The sequence below is a fragment of the Myotis yumanensis genome, unplaced genomic scaffold, assembly GCF_028538775.1.
Source record: "Myotis yumanensis isolate MYYU_CA2020_CCGP unplaced genomic scaffold, mMyoYum1.0.hap1 SCAF_3, whole genome shotgun sequence".
NCBI lineage: Eukaryota > Metazoa > Chordata > Mammalia > Chiroptera > Vespertilionidae > Myotis > Myotis yumanensis.
This window is the reverse complement of record NW_027223754.1, coordinates 146,543,492-146,563,938: the sequence shown is the minus strand read 5'-3', so window position 1 is coordinate 146,563,938 and position 20,447 is coordinate 146,543,492. Positions and strand designations below refer to the sequence as shown.

Below are 20,447 nucleotides of genomic sequence, written 5' to 3'. Positions count from 1 at the left end.
GGAGATTAGCTGAATGCACTGGTATATGGTGGTCATAATTAGTTTATTCTGAACTCAAAACACAAAAATATAGATTTATTGATTTTAACATTAAAACACAAAATCCGAATGATTCTTATCAATATACTATTAACTTAAAAAGACCAAAAAGATTATATACTTCATAAAATATACGTTTTTATGTTAAAACAACTGAAAATTTTAAAACCTATAATTTTAGGACAACAAATAATAAAATATGCAAGGTAGGAAGCAAGAAAGAGATGAAAATTGGAGTCAAGTTGATGGTTACCTTGGGATGGACTAGTGAAGTGGGAACCACCTTATCTGACATAGATTAGTGTCAGGTTCCTAGTTTTTATTTTGGATCGTGGTTTCTCAGGTACATATTAACTTATTAAGATTTTTATCTAAATTAAGTCAAATGTCTAAAAATAAGAACCAAGAATTATGATTAATCCAATTTTGTGCACCTGAGATTTCCTCCCCGCCCCCATAAATATATAAACAAAAATACAATTCTGTGTACCTGTGGGTTTTTTCTCAATTGGTCAATCAATCAATACTTGTTAACAGGAACACTTTAAAATCTGTATTTAGAGCATAATATTAAGAGTATTCTAATTTATCCTTTGGGACTGTATTTTAATTCAACAGTAGGTCACTACTATGTGGCTATAACTGGATATTATCAATATATGAGAAGGAGCACTGGAAAGAGGTATGAACGCAGATCCAGAGTACTGAACTTGTATCCCAACTCTAGCATGTCTTTTAGGTCTGTGTGGCCTCTGTCTGTGTTTGGTAAATCAGGGATTTCTGCTCTGGCCCCACGCCCAGTCTACGTCCAAGTCTTCTCTTCCACTTGTGTGTGAGAGAGGTATTAAGTGTCAGTATTTTGGCATCTAAGCTACGTTTTTCATGATGTTTCTCACACCTACAAGTTGTACTACTATCCTTGGTTGGCTTATGTATGTGTACTGGTTAGTTTTTGTATTGGCATAAATCTCACCACAGATATGGAGCAAGGACAGGCATGCTTTTTCAAGATATTTACCTTGGACCAATGACAGTGTTGCTAGAATTTAGTTATCACAGAGTTAAGGAGGAGAAATTCTAAAGAGATGTTGAATGCATGGGTTAAGAAAGGTCAATGATCCAAGCAATTTCTTGAAGGCAAAGCAACTATTATCGAAAGAAACTCCAAGCTGAATACCATGCTAAGGCAATAAGGGGCTCTCCAGGTGGAACTGGAGGTAATGTGTGAGACTCGCCTTGCTGCACGGTGAGGTGATGTGATACAGAATTAGAAATATTGATATTTTCATCCGAAATGTAGAACAAGAACATTAGAAAAGGAAAAGAACATTGAGACAATCAGCCCAAATTAACAAGACAGTAGCTCAGACATGACTCTCCAGTTGAACTGATTTGTCAGGGTTAATGGTTTGCCTCGATTAGTCGTGCACCAAATCCAAGTTCATGCTGGTGAAGCACCCTCTTTTTTCAAGAGGGTGCTTTGAAAAAAGAATCACTTTTCTTGTGTTTAAAAACAATCTTAGCAAAAGGCCTTGCAATGTAAAGGTCAGATGCACAGGAAACATTCATGATTTGACGCTCGGGGGAAGCAAGGAGTCAGTACTGTAGTTGGTTGGCATACCCTTTAATTTTTGGTGATTTTTTAGGCTTCAAGTTGATTAACATAAGACACTGATATCAGGCTGCTTTGTAAATGGAAATCTGCTTTTACAGATTTAAGACATTATTGGGATTATCAGTATATTTAGATTTTAAATCATTTGAGGGTAGGGAATATCTCTATATCCCTGACTAGTGCTTTCAGGGATCGCAAGATGTAATGGAAATAGTGCTGGAGGCAGGTTGAACTTGACTACTGGTCAACCACGTGACTATGGAGAAGCCAGTTTCTCTCTGGGACTTTATTTCCAATGGAGACGGGATTAGATTGTTCTACGAACACTTTCAAAGCTAACATGATGTAACAATGTAAATCAGTGGTTCTTGATCCTTTTTGAGGTCACAGAAACTATGAGAATATGAAAGAAACCATGCACTCCCCCCGCAAAAGTATATGCCTTCCCTATCCCCAACAACTTCAGGGACAATTTCTGGGATTACTGCATTACTAAAGTCTACCCATGGAGCACTAGGTGAAAATCCCTGATCTAAGTGAACTCTGATTCATCAAACATTTGAGTGCCTACTAGATTCAGACCACGTGTGAAGTCATAGGATGTTGTTAGTTGTTCCAGATCCACATAGAAAATCGACATTTTAAAATGAAAATATCAACCCATAGCTCAGCAGGAAAGATTTGACAAATATTAATGTCAACCTTAAGCAGAAATCGCAGATGTAAACCCCAGGAAGCCCTAGCCCATGTGGCTCAGTTGTTTGGCAACGGCCCCTGCACCAAAATGTTGCTGGTTCGATTTCCGGTCAGGGCACATGCCTGGGTTGCAGGTTCAATTCCCAGTAGGGGGCCTGCAGTAGGCAGCCAATTGATGCTATGTTCTCGCATCGATGTTTCTCTCTCTCTCTCCCTCTCCCTTCCTCTCTAAAAATCAACAAACTATTCTCCAAAAAGAAAGTATATTGGGGAAATGCTAGCTGTCTAAATTTAGTTCTTTCCAGCACACTGGAGACCTGGCATTCATTGCCTTTGCTAAGATTTTGTTCCTGGTCCCAGAACTATGAAGGTTCACATTTTTATCCTGTGTAAAAAAAGATGAACAGTAGTCTTGACCAACAGACATTTCAGGAAGGATTTCAGGATGACAAACGTAGTAGAGAAAGATAAATATCACATGATCTCACTCATTTGTGGAATATAATGAACAACATAAACTGATGAACAAAATAGATTCAGAGATATAGAAGTATCGAACAGACCTTCAAACATCAGAGGGAAGGCAGGGGAGGGTGGGAGTTGCGGGGTGGGGCGGGGGGCATAAGAGATCAACCAATGGACTTGTATGCATGCATATAAGCATAAGCAATGGACATAGACAGTAGGGGTTGAGGGCATGTGCTGGGGGGTGGGAGTGGCCAGGGAGGGATCAATGGGGGAAGAAAGGCATAAATAATACTTTGAATAATAAAGAATCTAAATTTTTTTAAAAAAGAAGTTAGTAGGCTCTGGAGTCATTCAGAACTGGGTTTAAATCTAGGATTTTAAATGCACTGGCTAGTCAACAAGTTAAACAGTAGTCAAGTTACTTAACCTTAATTTTGGTTTCCTGATCTCTAAAATGAGAGTAATAGCCCTATCCGGTTTGGCTCAGAGGTTAGAGCTTCAGCCCTTGGACTGAATGGTCGCGGGTCTGGTTCCGGTCAAGGGCATGTACCTCGCCTCGGTTGCATCTCCATCCCTGGTGTGTGCAAGAGGCAACCAATCAATGTGTCTCTCTCACATTGATGTTTCTCTCTCTGTGTCTCTCCCCTTCCCTTCCACTCTCTCTAAAAATCAGTGGGGAAAAATACCCTCGGGTGAGGCTTAACAACAACAAAATAAAAAATAAATAAAATGGGAGTAATAATAACAACTATTACCTCAACAAAGAATTTTTAAGGGTTAAGGTAGTTAACAAATATAAAGCCAGGGTCTAGCAACCAAAAAATACTCTCTAAACAGAAAAACTTGTTACTGTGTTTGAATATAATATGAATTCTAGCCATAAAGTATTGTTCATCTTACTCTGATGGTAATTTCTCCTCACATAGGGGTTTCTTGGGTCAAAATATGATGACTCTGTAACAATTTTGTGACCTCAGTGGCCTTTTCTCCTAGGATTACAGAAATACAGCAGATCTAAGATGTTTGAGTCACATGGTAAGCTGGCCTTTTTAGAACCTGTACCTTCTCATAGACTTACCGGTCCGATCTTGGCTGAAGGAATGATTTTCATACTTTCCACTCCTTGTGGTTATGGTCACATCGTAGAGGCGGCCAGGGGTGAGGGAGCTGAAGGAGCATTCGCTGACGGACTTGGCAATAATGAGGGACTGAACCACCTTGCCACCATGAGACAGAGTCACTACATAGTTATCCACATCTCCAGGAGCTGGCAGCCAGGATATGCTGAGGTAGTCATTGCGACCAGAATTGTTTACCGTTACTCCACTCACACTGGAAGGGACTAGGATTGTAAAAGGGGGAGAATATTTTTTAAAGAAAAGCACAATCAAAAAAGTTTGAGTCATTTATCATGGTCACAAAAAACTGTGAACTCAGGAGATCAAACTTGATCATAAGAGAGAGGTCAAGACATGCTATGAGTGCTCTCATATCAGAAGGCAAATCAAAATGAAAATGCAAGGAGGCCTTTAGGATGCTAGTAAGCCTGCAACCCTGGCATGTGCCCTGACCAAGAATTGAACCATGACCTCTTGGTTCATAGGTCAACAGTCAACCACTGAGCCACACAGGCCGGCTGGTTTGGCCCTACTGCATTTTTTATGGTGTAGCTGTTCATAAAGTATTTTAAGTGGAGGCATTTAGATGTAAATGTGTCAGGACGTCCCCTATGTAGAAAAGGGAACAAACATCCTAACAATCCAAATAAAAATGTTTGAATCAAACTCATCAATAATGATGACTGAGTGAAATGGTAAAGAATGCAATAGCTTTTCTAGAAAGCTTAGACTTGAGCATAGCTTTGATCTTCTTGCAATGAATTTATTTATTCCTGGGGAGTCTAATAACTAACACAACCAGAGGTGGTTTTTTTTTTCTCTCTTTGCAAAGCATTTCCTGCCCTCTAGTGGCAAAAACAAACAAACCTAGAATCCTCTCTTGGAATCAACAAGTCTGGCGATTGGACCAGGTGTGGTCAGAAAGAGCTATTGTGGTGAGAACAGCCTTTCTGATGTCAACCATAATCATTGACTTATTTTAATTGGGCTGAGTGCCACAGACATTCACTGAGAGCTTACGATCTGCCAAGTGTACAAAATGGAAAAGATGTGGATACCCTTCAGAAATTCCCTGGCTAGAAGTAGTTTGAAAGTAATAACTGTGGTATCGTGTCAGAAATTAGCGCATAGTAAATAGTATTGCCCATGATGGCTATCATAATAAAGTCTTACAGTATATACAAATTGCATGACTGTTTTCATCATCAGTTGATTAACTTCAGCTAAATATTCTATATATATAAAAGCCTAAGTGACCATTAAGACTAGTCAACCGAATGACTGGTTGACTGGTCACTATGGCATGCACTAACCACCAGGGGGAAGACGCTCAATGCAGGAGCTACCCTCTGGTGATCATTGTGTTCCCACAGCTAACCTCCCATGGCCAGCCAACCTCCTGCAGCACCTCCCCCTGCCGGCTAGGCCCGATTGGCCCTGATCGGGACTGGGCAAGACAGCCCCAATTGCCAGTCAGGCCAAGGGACCCACCTGTGCACGAATTCACGCACCAGGCCTCTAGTTTTCATATAACTGTCAATATCAATTCATCATGTATAATGGATGAGATTTGGCATCAAATGACTATCATGTCATCACAAAGGTTTTTCTGAATTCTGTCACTTATTGGAGATTTTAGAAAATTTAGAATTCACTGTCTCCTACCCTCATCCCCCCCCGCCCTCCATTTTCATTCCTGGAAGAGCAACATCTACCTTCTGGATGGTACCAAGACTTGGCTTTTAGGAAGATCAGAAATTAACCTGTCTATAGAATGTTTTAAAAATGGAACTCTGGAGGTCCATGTGCTCTTCTTACCTGTCCTTCCTTCCACCACCACTTGTCTGGAAGAGATCCCTCCGCTTACTGTTGTTACCACCACGGAGTAGAGACTGCCTGATTTGAGGGAGTGGAAGCTGTACGTGCTAGTCTCACTAGAGACACTTTCATTTTTGATGACCACATTTTCATGGATGAGTAAGACTTGGTAGAACTCTATGTCTCCCGCTGCCTGGGTCCAGTTAGTAAATAGGCTGCTGGTTGTCCCTTGGTTGGCCACATGCAAGCCAGTCACTTGGGCAGGCACTAAAACACAGTAGACAGAGAGAGGAAAAAACAGATGACACTTAGTTACCCTAAGGAAGTGTAATAAAAATAAGTAAAATATGGAGACAGTTTTGAAGATATATATATATATATATATATATATATATATATATATATATGTTATAGACTCTCAGCTCTATTTCCTGTGGCATATGGCAAACTACTCCCCCACAGAGACTCTACTATTACGAAAAAGCTGCCTATGTGGGAAATCAAAATTATTTTGGATCCAAAGATGAGATGACATCATGCCTACTAAACAGTTTTGATTTAAAACTTTCAATAATGAAAGGCTGCTGCTTTTGAAGATTGCTTACTTAATGTGATATTTATCTGCCCTTATCCCATTAGAACTGAAAGACACATCATCTACCTGAGCTGATGGTTGTTATGGCTGGTATTGGGAAATCCCTTCAACCTGATGATTAGGTTGTAGTTTAGAAAACTGGTTAATTCTTTACTGGCACATTCTCAAGAGAACTTTTATTAGTATACATGAAAATGTTACAATAATATAAATTATTCTGTCATATAATAATAATACCTACTGAGTGTCTGCTGTGTGCCAGTTATGGGCTCTATGCTTTATAGAGATTATATTGTGTGATACTCAAAACTCTATTAAGTTCATTTTATTATTCCCTTTACTGAGGAGGAAACCAAAGATCATAAAATGTAAGTAACTTAGTCTATATTACAGTGTTAGCAAATAATTTGGGGTTCAAATCCTGATCTGTCTAACCTGTGAACCTGAGCTCTTTTCCTAATTGGTACCTACTGTGATGTCTAGTCTATTCATTGACAAATCTTGAAGTTGGCACTTAATCAACATACATCTTCTCTGTGCCTCTTCCCTGAATTATGATAATCAAAGCAATTGACCCTGGCACAACTCTTCTCAGGATTCTTTGACTTTTGGATTCAGATACAAACATATTTATTAAACAATATTATTTTGGACAAAGATGGTCAAAAGGTACAAATTTCCAGTTACAAGATAAACAAATACTAGGGAAGTACAATATGAATGCAATAGCTAACACTTCTATATAATATATAGGAAGTTTGATGAGAGTAAATTCTATGAGTTCTCATCACAAGGAGAATATATTTTTCCTTTGTATTGTATTTAAGAAGAAGATGGATGTTAACTGAACTTATTGTGGTAAACCCTTCATAATATATATAAATCAATCCATCACACTATATGCCATAAACTGAGTAATGTATACCAATTATTTTTCAATAAAGCTGGAAAAAACATTAATATACATGATCAGAAAATTCCATTTTAATTCCAAATTTCATGTCTAAAGCAAAGGAATTAATATGTCAAAACAATTTTGAAAAAGAAGAACAAGAATGGAGGACTAACATCATCTAATGTTAAGACTTACTAGAAAGCGACAGTAATGAAGACAGTGTGATACTGGCAAAAGGACAGACACATAGATCAATAGAACAGAATTAAGAGTCCAGAAATAGAACAACACATGTATAGTCAATTGATTTTTTACAGAGATTCAAGGGCAATTAAGTAGAAAAAAGACAGTCTTTTAATAAATAGGGCTGAAATTATTAGATGTTCATATGCAAAAAATTAAACATTGACCCGTATCTCACACACATATAAAATTTAACTCAAAAGAAATTACATATCTAAATTTAAAACCTAAAACTATAAAAACTTTTAAGAGAAAATCTTTGTGACCTTATCTTAAGCAAAGCAAAAATTTCTTAGATATGATATCAAAAGTATGATCTATGAAAAAAACCTTATAAATTAGACATGAAAATAAAAAATGTATATTCTGCAAAATACACTAATAAATTAATGAAAAGACAAACCACAGACTGGGGGAGAACATTTCAATGCATGTTTCTGATCATGGGCTTGTATCTGGAATAAAGAATTCTCAAAACTCAATTATAAGAAATAAACATGGACAAAATATTTGAAAATATCTTCTTCCCCAAAGAAGATAAATGGATGGTAAATAAAAGTATGAAAAGATGCTCAAAACCATTAGTTATCAGGGAAAGGCAAATTGAAAACATGAGATACCACTACATACTTATTAGAATGGTTAACATTTTTTAAAAAACACCTTCTGAGGATAAGGAGGAACTGGAAATCTCATACATTGTTAGTGGGGCTGTAAAATTTTACAACCACATTGGAAAACAGTTTCTTACAAAGTTAAACATATACTTACCATATGATCCAGCACTATAAATGGTAGGTTTATTTATTTATTTTTAAAATATATTTATTGATTTCAGAGAGGAAGGGAGAAGGAGCGAGAGATAGAAACATCAATGATGAGAGAGAATCATTGATTGGCTGCCTCCTGCACACCCCCTACTGGTGATCAAGCCTGCAAGTCAGGCATGTGCCCTTGGTCAGAATTGAACCTGGGACCCTTCAGTCTGCAGGCTGATGCTCTATCCACTGAGCCAAGCCAGCTAGGGCAGTGGTAGGTTTAATTAAAATGATTCTAAGTCTAAAACAATGTCTTGGACTTCCATTTCTGACAGGATGATGACCCCCCGCCCCCACCCCCAATCAACACAACTACATGTAGTGAATAAAACACAAAGATGTAAATGCATAAATGAGTTGTCAAGAATGTAAGGAATTCTCAGAGACCAAAAAGTAAGTTATAAAGAGGTAACTGGATAACTGAAGTAGACTTTCATCCTGAAGTCATCTTTTAAACATACATTTAAGCTTTGACTTTATAGCTTTGTAGGATCTACAAAATAGGAGACAAAGTGTAGGACTTTCCCAGGCTGAGGAACTTCGTAAGTAACATTAGAATCCTGAAATATTGCATTCTAAGTGTAAATAAAATAAATATTCCCTTTTTACTCTCCACATCATCCCAACCTCCTTAACAGTAAATGGAAAAGAAAAATTTCCTCTGAGAATTCATAACCTCAAGACAGCGTCAGTAAACTTGCAACTTAAATTCATAAGACCTGGATGATCAAAAAATCTCAAGGTAACAATTTAGATTAAAATAGGTCTGGGTTGATAGTAGTGCTGTGTACCTGAAAGAATCAAATGAAAAGAAAGTTCTTTTTGAAACCCATTTTCAAACAAGGCATCAAAGAGTTCTTACAGAATAAAATCCTAAGGTATGTGAATTTACAGTAAAAACGTCACAAATATTTAAGGAAGTAAAGTGCCATGAGCAAAAGGCAACAAACCCAATAGGCAACACTGAAGATTTCAAATAATTATCAGATATAAAATGTAAAATAAAAAGTGTTAATAAGCTTATAGCAATAAAGGAAGAGAATGGAAATATGTCTAAAGAGAATCAAAGAAAATATTTAAAAGTGAAAAACATATCAATTATTAAAACTTAATGGGTTGACTTAAAAATAGTTTAGAAAGAAACACAGAAAGAATTAATGAACTAAAACAAAGAGCTGAGGAAATTAACCAGATTACAGCCCAGAAAGCAAGTACATGAAAAAAATATAATATTCTAAAATTCCAATATATATATATATATATATATATATATATATATATATTCTAGAATACTAGTAGGAGACACAGAGGGGGAATGGAGAAGAGACAAAAGTAATATTAGAGAGTTAATAGATGAGATTGATGAAAGATACTAATCTACAAATACAGAAATCCCAATAATATTAAGCAAGGATAAACAAAAAGTCTGTACTTAGATCATTACTGTGAACAGCAGAACACCAAAGGCCAAGAGCAGATCTTAAAAGCAATCATAGAAAACAGATTACACATAGAGAAATAAAAATTAGATTGACAGCTAACTTTTTAATGTCAACAATAAATTTCAGAAAGACTCAAATAATATCTTTAATGTACTGAAAGAAAATAACTTTCAGCAAAATTATAACGCTGGGAAAATATTTTTCAAAGTTGAGAACTATAGAAAGACATACCCAGAAAAACAAAAGTATAGAGAATTTGTCAGTAAACATCTCAGTAAAGAAATTTGAAGAATGTTCTCTAAGATGAAGAAACGTAATACAAGATGGAATTTGAGATACATGAGGAAAAGATGAAGAAAAATTTGGTAAATTGGTGGGCCAATCCAAGGATACAATAATTAAATTTTTTTTGTGGGGTTAAAAAAGAAGAGAGAAAAAAAAATATAGGACAACAATAGTATATAAATTGGAAACGGATGTCTTTGATGATGACCTTGCTTCCTATTTCACTTAGAAAATGAGAGTTATCAAAAGATAACTGCTACCACTACATCTATTTACTGTATCTGCACCCATATACTCTCTTTCTCCCATTTGACTCTCAAGTTTTACTACTCATGTCATTTCCAAAGCCTATTCTTTCACTGGTGCTATAGATCCCAATACTTCTTGCTTATTCATAGAATAATTGCAACAATTCTTCCCTCTCTCTGTATAGCCTCACCATTCCTCTTTCTTCTAAAATATGTTATCCTTTATTCTATCATTAAAAAATAATCCTCCTTTCAAACATACTTTCTCTTTCAGATGCTGCCCTATTTCTCTGCTTTGCAGCAAAACTCCTTGGAAATGTTGTTCTCTGCTCTGTTTTAATTTTAGCAAAATAAGCTCAAAGTAAAACAAAACACGGAACTATTAAAGACAAGAGCTGAAATTAGTAAAAATAAAAAACAAAAAACCAGAAAGGATCCATAAATCAATTCCCAGTACATAAAAGGCATTTAGTGAACATTTATAAGTTGAATGTTAAAAAATTCAGCAGACAGGATACTTCTAAAGTCTAAAGTTTATAAAGAATATTACCTGTTCTTCCTTTCGTTGAAGATGAATTTTTTAAGTCTCCACTAATACTGGTGACAGTAGCTATGTATTTTCGTCCAGGCACCAGGTCAGTAAAAGTGAATTCTTTAGCATCTTTGGGGAGTGACTTGTGGATGAGCAAGAGGTTTCTGTCCGCTAGTGAAATGATGTATTTTTCCCATTCTGCAACAGGGGTCTGCCACATGATGCCCAGTGAGGTTTCATTGGCATGTTTGACACGAAGCTGGAGGACAGCCATGGGGACTAAGGAAAAGCAATGGAGACTTGGGTCATTGACTGACTCAGAAACACTCACATATTCTTTAGAGCTGTTTTCTTCCATCCACGGAAGTATTCCAATTCAGCATTTCTTTTCTGAATGCTTATGAACATTAAGAAAAAAATAAAAACTCATCACAAGATATTTCTTTATATAACAAACAGAAATAAGGATTTAAAATAATATTATTGGAAAATATGGGGTCTCTCATTTTTGGCCACATAATACTTTATGAGTGCTTATGTCTTCATATGTATTCTATGATATGAAAATATTTCATTTGATCTTGTCATCCACAAAACCACAGAGGGAGATCCATGTTTGAGTACTTTGGGAGGATTAGGAGTGTCTGTTGCCTCCCTAGCTTGGAAAGACAAAGTGATTTCCCCCTTCATTTCGAAGGGAGGAACACTGATGTGTTCATGAAAGGGAGAGTAATAATAATATAGCTGGTAACTAATAATAATATTTAATTAAAGACTCCAATTATCCAAATAACTGAAATTTCTTCCACTTTTTATTATTAAAACTTCTAGGAGACATTGTCAAGAGTAAAGTGCTAATCCATAAAACAGAATCAAGTGTGCAAAATTATCTTGTGAATTTTCTGTCCACCAAAAGACATTTTCTGTCATCCCCTGTGATAACAATGCCTTCTTCAAGAATCCCTCTTGAAGGACCAGCCTGAGTCTCTACTTAAAGAAGTGTCCCTCCTTTCAGAAATATGTACATGTTAATTTGCTTGATTTGTTTCTTTTTTTCATCACAGATTTGCTTGCAAGCAGACAACGTATCATGAACATTCCTCTCTATTAATGAAAACTTTTCGATGTTGGGGTCGGTCCATGCTTTCAAACTTTGTAAGAGCTTGTTGAGGTTGGCAAGGCTTCTGTTAAACCATTCGCTGTGAATTTACTTGGGGGCTCTCTTTCTTCTCTTGGTTTCCTTTTTTCTTACTCCTTCTTCTATGTGTTCCTGCTCCAGTTCCAATAACTCATTAGTCACTTCCTCAGGAAGCACCTCTGGGAGCTCAATGTCATCCTCATCCACGCCCAGGTTAAAGCTGACTGCCCCCTCAAACACAGCTTTGCTGAGTTTTGCAACCTCCTCACCCTTGGCAAATCCTTTGAAGTCATGGACAAACCTCTTGAATTTCTTCTTTCAGATGCCATTTATACACTCCTTGGTGATATCACCCCAAGCCGAAGCAAGGTTCTTGATGAAGACATAGATGTTGAGTCCTTCAAGAATTGCATCGGTGTTTTCTCAGTGTCTTCCTCAGCTCCAGCAGTAGCCTGGGGGGGGATCCTCCCCAGGCCCTTCAAAGCTCCTATGACTCCTTGGTCTATTTGTTGGATCAAAGCGGTGGTGTTGATATGGGATGAAAATCACCAATGAAAGGAAGATATCCAGGAGCATTACCAACAATAAGCAAAATCTTGAAAGGTATGTTATTCTCCAAACATAGCAATTCAGGAAGGCATTCTGGAAGAGGATGCACACTGGCAGTGTGTGGCTATTGGTATGCTTGAAGGTCCCGTGACTCTCACTGTGCCAGATCACAAAGGGTTTTCCATTTGTAGCCTGCAACATTGTTCCCACGGAAGAATAATAGTCTTTAAAAGCCTTGAAACTTGGCACTGACTTGGCCTCCTTATGGATAAAAGTCCTTTTAGATATCTGTTTCCAGAAGAGGGAGGTTTCATTTTTATTGAATATTTGGTTTGGAAAGTAATTTCCTCCACAATCAACTTATCTAGAGTTCCCAAACATGCTTCTACCTTCACATTGGCACTCGCAGACTCACCAGTTACATTCACATTATGTAATGAATAATGATTCTTGAATCATTTAAATCACACAGAGCTAGCAGGAAATTCAACGTCATAGTCGGGTCCAGCCTTTTCTTCCAACGTTGCAAACAGACATTTTCCTTTGGCCGTGACTGTCATGGTGCTAAAAGAGATATGCTTCTGTGTCTGGTCTTCCATCCAGGTCATTAGAAGTTTCTCCATGTCTGACATAGGCCCTTCTCAAATTCTTGTTAGTCTTGCTTCTTTCAGTGGAACAGATCCTTTAACAGCTTCCATCACCTTATTCTTGTTCTTCAGGATGATAGCTATGGTGGAATGGGACATGCCCGACTGATGAGCAATAACCATCACTGATTTTCCACCTTCGTAGTCCTTAATCACTTCAATTGCATTTCCAGGTCAATCCCTCTAGGTGGCCTCTTACTGGCAACATTAGTAGTGGATTTTATACACTTAGGAGGCATGACGAACAAAACAACACAAGATTAAATTAAGCACAGAACAAATAATGCAGTAAACATGAGATGTTTGAGGCTGCTTCTGCTGTAACATGACATACTGTTTTACAGCAACCCTTTTTTTAATAAGCAGAAAGAGTGCACTCTAAAATAATGTTCACACTATGTAATGAATATACAAATCGGTAACAGTATAGTCAATATACAAGTCAGTAACATAGTAGTAAATATATACATCAGTAATACAGTCTTTTATTATCAAGTAGCATGTACTGCACATAACGGTATATGCTATGCTTTTACATGACTAGCAGAGCAGGTTTGTTACACCAGCATTACTGCAAACATTGAGCAGTGATGTCACAATGTTTATGAAACCACTAGGTCATAGGACTTTTTAGCTTCATTATAATCTTATGAGACCACTGTTGTATATGCTGTTCGTCACTGACCAAAATGTTGTTATGCGGCTCATGACTGTATAAAATAATGGTGTTACTAGTGGAAGGGATTTCTAATGTTCTTATTTGACAAAATTAAACATTAGTAACCCTATCTCAGTCTGAAAATATATAACATCTAAGATTCAGAAAATGACATTGACAGCTACCTGGGTTACTTGGTAAAGGGACCAAATTAAAATTCCATCAGTCATTAGCACCTGGATAATTGCTTACCTGTCCTGCCTTGGCAACGCTTAGAGTTCTTCAGATTTCCACTCTCAACAATGACTTCTACCTCATACTGTCTTCCGGGTATGAGCCCTATGTCATCTATGACATAATGTGTTTCTTCCTTTCCCACGGTGATGTTGAGCAGCACCAAGGAATCATTGAAGAGCAGGATACGATACTGCTCCCAGTCTCCAGCAGGGGGCGACCAGCTCACTACTAGGGACCTCACGGAACCATTGCTGTTTGCCTCCAGGTTCCCAACTTTCTCTGGAACTAAATGGTGAGATGATGTCAAAAAGGAGATACTAAAAACCAAAAATAAGGATACTTATTCATTCTTCATGGGCAACAGGAGATAGGAGACCTAATATCTGCAACTCAAACCATTTCTATCCCCACCTGATGTTCATGGATTGCAAATGAGTGTTTTCTTTCCTCACTATGAAGACAGTTGACCCTCCAGTAATGTATGCCTGACTCACTTTAGTAGTATATCAGTAATGTGATCTTCTGCAATACTGTTAATTAATAACCTACTAATAGGAACGCTGTTTTCACACCAGTTCTAGAGACAATATTGATGTTGCATCTAATGACCGCGACATTGATGGATAGGGCATTTTTTTTGAAAAGACTGCATGTTGTGGTCATAAAATATTCCTCTTTCAGTTGAAAAACACTAATCTTGCAATACAGCTCTGATTTTATTCCTTTGCTCAAAAACATTCAAGGTCTCTCCATTAACTGCAGAACAAATCAAGTCCTTGGTGTGGCATTTGCAGTTCTCTACCACAATAAGCCTCCATATCCTTCCAGTCTTCTGACTACTCCCGCAGCCACTCTCCCTCCTGCCCCACTCTCTCCAATGCTGGCCTCCAGGAGCTTGCTCTGTAGACGTGTAAGTCTCCTGGACTCTTTTGTCTTTGCTTATGTCATCCCTCCCACCTCAAATCCCCTTCCCTTATTTCTCTTCAGGAAGTCTTTACTGCTCTTCTGAAAGAAATGTTTGTTCTCTTGTCTCTCTGGACATATGGTTCTTACTTGGGGTCTCTAACAACACAGAGAATGGACTCTGGAATCAGACAGCCTGATTTCAACTCCAGCCACACTATTTACTGGCTGATGACTATGGACAAGTTATCTGTAAAACTGTGATAATAATAGGACCTTTCTTGTGAGAACTAAATGAAATAATGGCGTAAAATCAGTGCCTGACACATGGAAATAGCAACACAATTACCATTATTAAAATGTATTGCAGTATTTTTATTTTGTGTGGGTATGTTCTACATTTGTGTGATTAGAACATAACTTCCTTAAGAGCAAGGGGGTCAGCAAGTAAATATTTCAGGCTTTGCGGACCATTATGGTCTTTGTCTAGTATTTTTCTTTCTGTGTTTTTTGTAAACGCTTAAAAATGTAATAACCACTCAGCATGGGGCTATATTTGGCAGAAGGATATAGTTTGCTGAACCCTGCCATTTTAACAAATCCCAAAGCTCATGCTACAATAATTTACACATAGAAGGCACTGGATAAATGTTTGGTGACTTAAATTAATAAAATAATTTAGTAAAAATATGGTTAAGTGTTAACTGGCCCTTACTATAAATGCTGATTAGAAATATTTCATTTATTAGTATCAATGTGAATGCATTTTTGCTACTTAAGTGGTGTGATGTGAAATAGCACAGAGCAGAGAGCCAGTTATGTAAATCAGGCAGGAATCAATCCAAACACATTTGCTTAAATAACTCAGATAAATGCAATTAACCCTCTGCTTTACTCTGTATGTGGGGCCTGACCACAGACATAATATGGTCTACAATTTGTAGACCATACTTCCCAGGTTAGGGAAGGGGTTTTCCTTCTCCTCTTCTAAGATGGATCAGAGACTGATTTGGGCAACCAAGGAATATTCTGGGGGCCAGCCTCACCTGTTCTGCCCACTGCCATCTTCTGAGCAGACAATTCACCAGAGACACAGCTGATGGTAACTTGATAAAGTCGTCCAGGGGTTAAGCCTTTAAATTGGGTTTCTGTAATCTGGGGTGCTAATGTTCTGGAGTCTGTGATGGTCCCTTGGTGAGACAGCGTGATGTTGTAGGAATCCACATTTCCAGGAGGTCTCTGCCACTTGACTTTTAGGGATGTCAAAGTGCCATCATTTGTCACCTTCAGATTTGAGACTTCTGTGGGGGCTAATGAGGAAGAAAGGATAAGTGACTTGAACTAAGATAGCTTACCAGTCTTGTGGACAAATTTTGACCTGAATTTTATTTCTATTTTTTAAAATATATTTTTATTGATTTCAGAGAAGGGAGAGGGAGAAAAAGATGGAAACATCAATGATGAGAATCATTGATTGACTGCCTCCTGCATGCCCCCTACTGGGGATCGAGCCTGCAACCCCGGGCATGTGCCCTTGACAGGAATTGAACCTGGGACCCTTTGGTCCGCAGGCCGACGCTCTATCCACTGAGCCAAACCAGCTAGGGCTGACCTGAATTTTAATCTTGACAAGCCACACTCCCTGCACAGAAGAAAATGACATCTTCATGAGGCAAATATAATACTGCAAAACCAAAGAAAGGCTGTCTGGCAGGTGGAAAGAGCACAAATGTGGCAGTAGGAGTTTGAATTCTGGCTCAGACTGAGTTGAGTTGGCTGGGCAGCCCTGGGCAGCTCTGCCCATCTCACTGAGCCTCGGGGTCCTATTGGTAAATGAGCACTTGGTCAAAATTCTCAAAGAGGTCGTCATCCGCCTAATTTCCCCCCCTCTTTATGTATCTAATAATAGCAAGTACATAATAGATTGGTCAACTGATTTGCTAAAACAAAATTTTGTGTGCTAAAAATACTTTATTTTTCATTTTAAAGGACGATAAAATTAAAGCTTAAGAGTTGTGTCAATGACTCACTGATCCAGAAATTAAAATTATATCTTGTTCTTCCTTCTACTCCTCCTCCTCAAAAAAAAATTTAAAAAGTTGTGTCATTATTTCGTCAATGGAAAATGATCACAAAGGAGAGATATTTTAGTGAATATGTTTTCTACCTCTTGCTCATGCTGCATTTTGGGGCTTCGTTAATGGCATAATATAAATTAACAACACTTCATTAAAAGAATGATTTTGCACAGATCAGTTAGAAGCGTAATTTGCTCTTGATATACGTAAACAATTCTTAATGTATATGGTATATCTTTGTTGGGAATGTCTATACATCTTTGAGATGTGATGTGAAAGGTATATGTAAATGTATGGTATCCAAGTACATTCCCACAAGCTCTGAAAGTTCCAGAAACTCTCATCGCTAGAATCATTTTTAAGGTACTACATATCTGAGTTTATGTTAAAATTAGATAATTTCCCAAGAGAGTGTTTTTATGAACACGTTAGAAGATTAGATTCTACTAAAATGTAAGTTCCATGAGGGCAAAGACTCTGTCTCTTTTGGGCGTTGTTATATCCTCAACGCCTAACATACAGTTCACACCCAAACAATATTGAATGAATGAATTAGTGTGTGTGTGTGTGTGTGTGTGTGTGTGTGAATTATTCATTAAAACAGCACACATCAGTTTATTGGGCTATATTAGGCTGTGAGACAGGTCCTGGGGTTCTGGGTCTCAGGGCATGTTTTGTTGGGCAGACCTTTGGGGAAATGGCTGTTTCACAGGAGTGGGTCTTCACGTAGTGCTGAGAAAAGTATCCTGGTTGACGGGGAGTGAAGTCACAAGGGCAGTGGAATCCTGTTTAAGAAGAGGGAGTTTGGCCTACTGAAATGAGAAGCTGGGACTCTATTAGTAATTAACCTGCTACTTCAGAATGCTGCCAAGGGCTAGTCTATACTTTAGAATAAAGGGAACTCTTCTTTTTCTAATCAGAAAAGTGGATACATATTAAGGGCCTTCTATGACATATGAATTTCAATTTGTCCTATATTATCATTATTCTAGTCAATCATAAGCCTTGTTTATTAAACATTTCCTTGATTTGCACATCATTCTTGTTCAGCTAGCTGGGCACTTACTCGTCCTGGCCAGTTTCCACTTTCGGTTTTGCAGCCCTGCAGCCTCAGTTACAATGGTGAGGTTGTAGAGGTGGCCAGATGTCAGTCCATGAAAAGTGTAGGAAGTAGCATATTTGTCCACAACAACGTTATGAACTAGGATCCCTTTATCCATTAGTATCAGCTGGTATCTTTCCACATTCCCAGAGCCATGGGACCAGGAAATCAGGAGAGAATTCGTTTTTGCTGAAATACCAATATCTTTCACTGGGGATGGCACTAATAGGATAAAACGCATTTGCAAAGTGTCATTCATAACTTCCTTGTAGAAGACATAGACACATTTAATTCAAAATTGCACATTCATGTATGTTTCTCTGTACATCTAACTTGTGTGATAAGTAATGAAAACAGCACTTTTGAGATTTCACCAGAACCTAGATTCATGCTCTTTTCAAAGTCCACAGCCTAAAGCTACATCATAGTTTATCTGTTTGTCTCTCCAACTTCACATAGTGATTCTGTAGTTTTGCCACTGAAGTATGATGTGGCATCGCAGTAAAGGGAAAAAGAAAAAGTAAAGAACTAAAGGAGAGGAAAAATGGAAAGAGAGCAATAAAGCAGGAGAGAAAACGAGGCGAGAGTGAATGATAAGAAAGACAGCCCCTTGTGGAAGGAGATGGTGAGATATCATTGATCTTAGGGTGTCTGGGTGCCAGCAAAGACTTGTTCCAAGCATGGAGATCTTTAGAAAACATCATGACTTGATGTGATGAGAAGAATATACAAAGGAGGAAAATAGTTGACAAATTAGTTTTATGGCACAAACTCGGAAAATGTTGTCTAAGATTTGAGTTAGAAGGGCCATTAGGAAACACTTCGTTATTTTGAAGAAAACTCTAGACTCAGAGAAATGCCATGATGTGTTCAAAATAACCCAGCAAGCTAGCAGCACAGCCACACCTCCTTATTTTCAGTCTAGTCTTTCCATTCTATCACACAACATTGTTGCATGTTGTATGTATGTATGTATGTATTGTGTACCTATCTTTGATGTGGGAGCATTCTTACTTCCATTTCTTGAACTTAATACAATGTGAAAGGAGCATAGACTATTAAATACCCAACTACCTGTAATCTTACCTGTTGATCCATTGATATGAATTGTAGAGGACCGTTTATTTCCAGAAACTGTTGTGATGGCAATATTGTATTTACTACCAGCAGTAAGGTTAGAAAATGCATATTCATTCCATGAAGTACTCTCCTGAATTTGAGCCTCCTGCATCTTTTGGTGACCATCAAGTAACTGCACCTCATACCAGGTGACTCTTCCGGAAGAAGGAGTCCACCCAACGTGCAGGCTGGTTGAAGTAGTCTTTTCTTTACTGATCTCAAACCTAGCAGGAGGCAAAGGGTCTGCAAGGCAAAAACCAAGAAAGAGAAGGTGGCATGAAGACTCCTGCAAAACATGCGTACCTTGCTATAACCCAGATTCATTGTTCTTAAAACATCTGCTGCCCATGAACAAATCAGCATTTTACTCCACTTCCGAACTTACCATTTAATTTAAAAAAAGAAACCCACTCAGCTACGAGTCATATAAACTCTTTTTTCTAATAAAACTTTTTGGTTGAGACAATTCTGAGTTTGGAATTTCAAGTAAGGTGATATTGTCTTTGGCTTGCAAGTTCAGCACTTTTCAAACATTGACAAACATCCAGGCTATGCCTAGATAAATTATGAAAATCAACAGAAAATACAGACATTAAGAAATAATTTTGAAAGCTGTACTCAAATTTTTCTTTTTAAGGTTGTGGGTTTTCATGGCTAAGTATAGCTAACTTCTGGTTGTTTTAGATATCAGAAACCCACAAAAGATATAGACCTGATTATGAGCCTAGGCTAGGTTTGCTCACCAAAATGAATTCTCTCAACAGCTGGGATTTCCTATGTCACTAAATTTTCAAAATTTGAGATCTGGGACATATTGGAGCTACTGAGGCCCCAGAGTAGGTGGAAATGGGTTATCCTGCACCCAGCTGTTCACTTAGCTTCAACTCTCAAAGCCTGGGTCAGTTTGCAAAGTCCCATTTCCCATGTATCGAATCTTCGCTATGGAACTCGAAATAGGATGAACAGCATGTCTCCAGGTTAGCAACTAAGTCAACAGTGTTTAGTGAGCAGAGAGACCATTTGAGAAACAAGACTCTCCCTACCCTGAATGCTGGGAGTAGAAACATTGAGAGACATTCACATATGAGTAATTTTCAGAAATTCCACATGCTTCTTGGTCTAGGACAGAGGTGGGCAAACTTTTTGACTCGAGGGCCACAATGGGTTCTTAAACTGGACCGGAGGGCCGGAACAAAAGCATGGA

The 20,447-nt window shown here is 37.9% G+C and overlaps 1 protein-coding gene across 2 annotated transcripts in view; it reads right to left on the bottom strand.

Annotated features, from left to right (window-relative positions):
• The window catches only part of PTPRB (protein tyrosine phosphatase receptor type B), a 99,321-nt gene that overhangs the window by 46,666 nt on the left and 32,208 nt on the right, over window positions 1–20,447 (bottom strand). For both annotated transcript variants that reach the window (XM_070409731.1, XM_070409732.1), the window contains 7 exons: window positions 19,211–19,486; window positions 18,089–18,346; window positions 15,991–16,254; window positions 14,057–14,326; window positions 10,831–11,091; window positions 5,755–6,021; window positions 3,897–4,160 (listed from right to left, as the gene is read on the bottom strand). In XM_070409731.1, coding sequence (XP_070265832.1) covers window positions 3,897–4,160; window positions 5,755–6,021; window positions 10,831–11,091; window positions 14,057–14,326; window positions 15,991–16,254; window positions 18,089–18,346; window positions 19,211–19,486 — 1,860 coding nt within the window. The remainder of the gene's footprint in view (window positions 1–3,896; window positions 4,161–5,754; window positions 6,022–10,830; window positions 11,092–14,056; window positions 14,327–15,990; window positions 16,255–18,088; window positions 18,347–19,210; window positions 19,487–20,447) is intronic.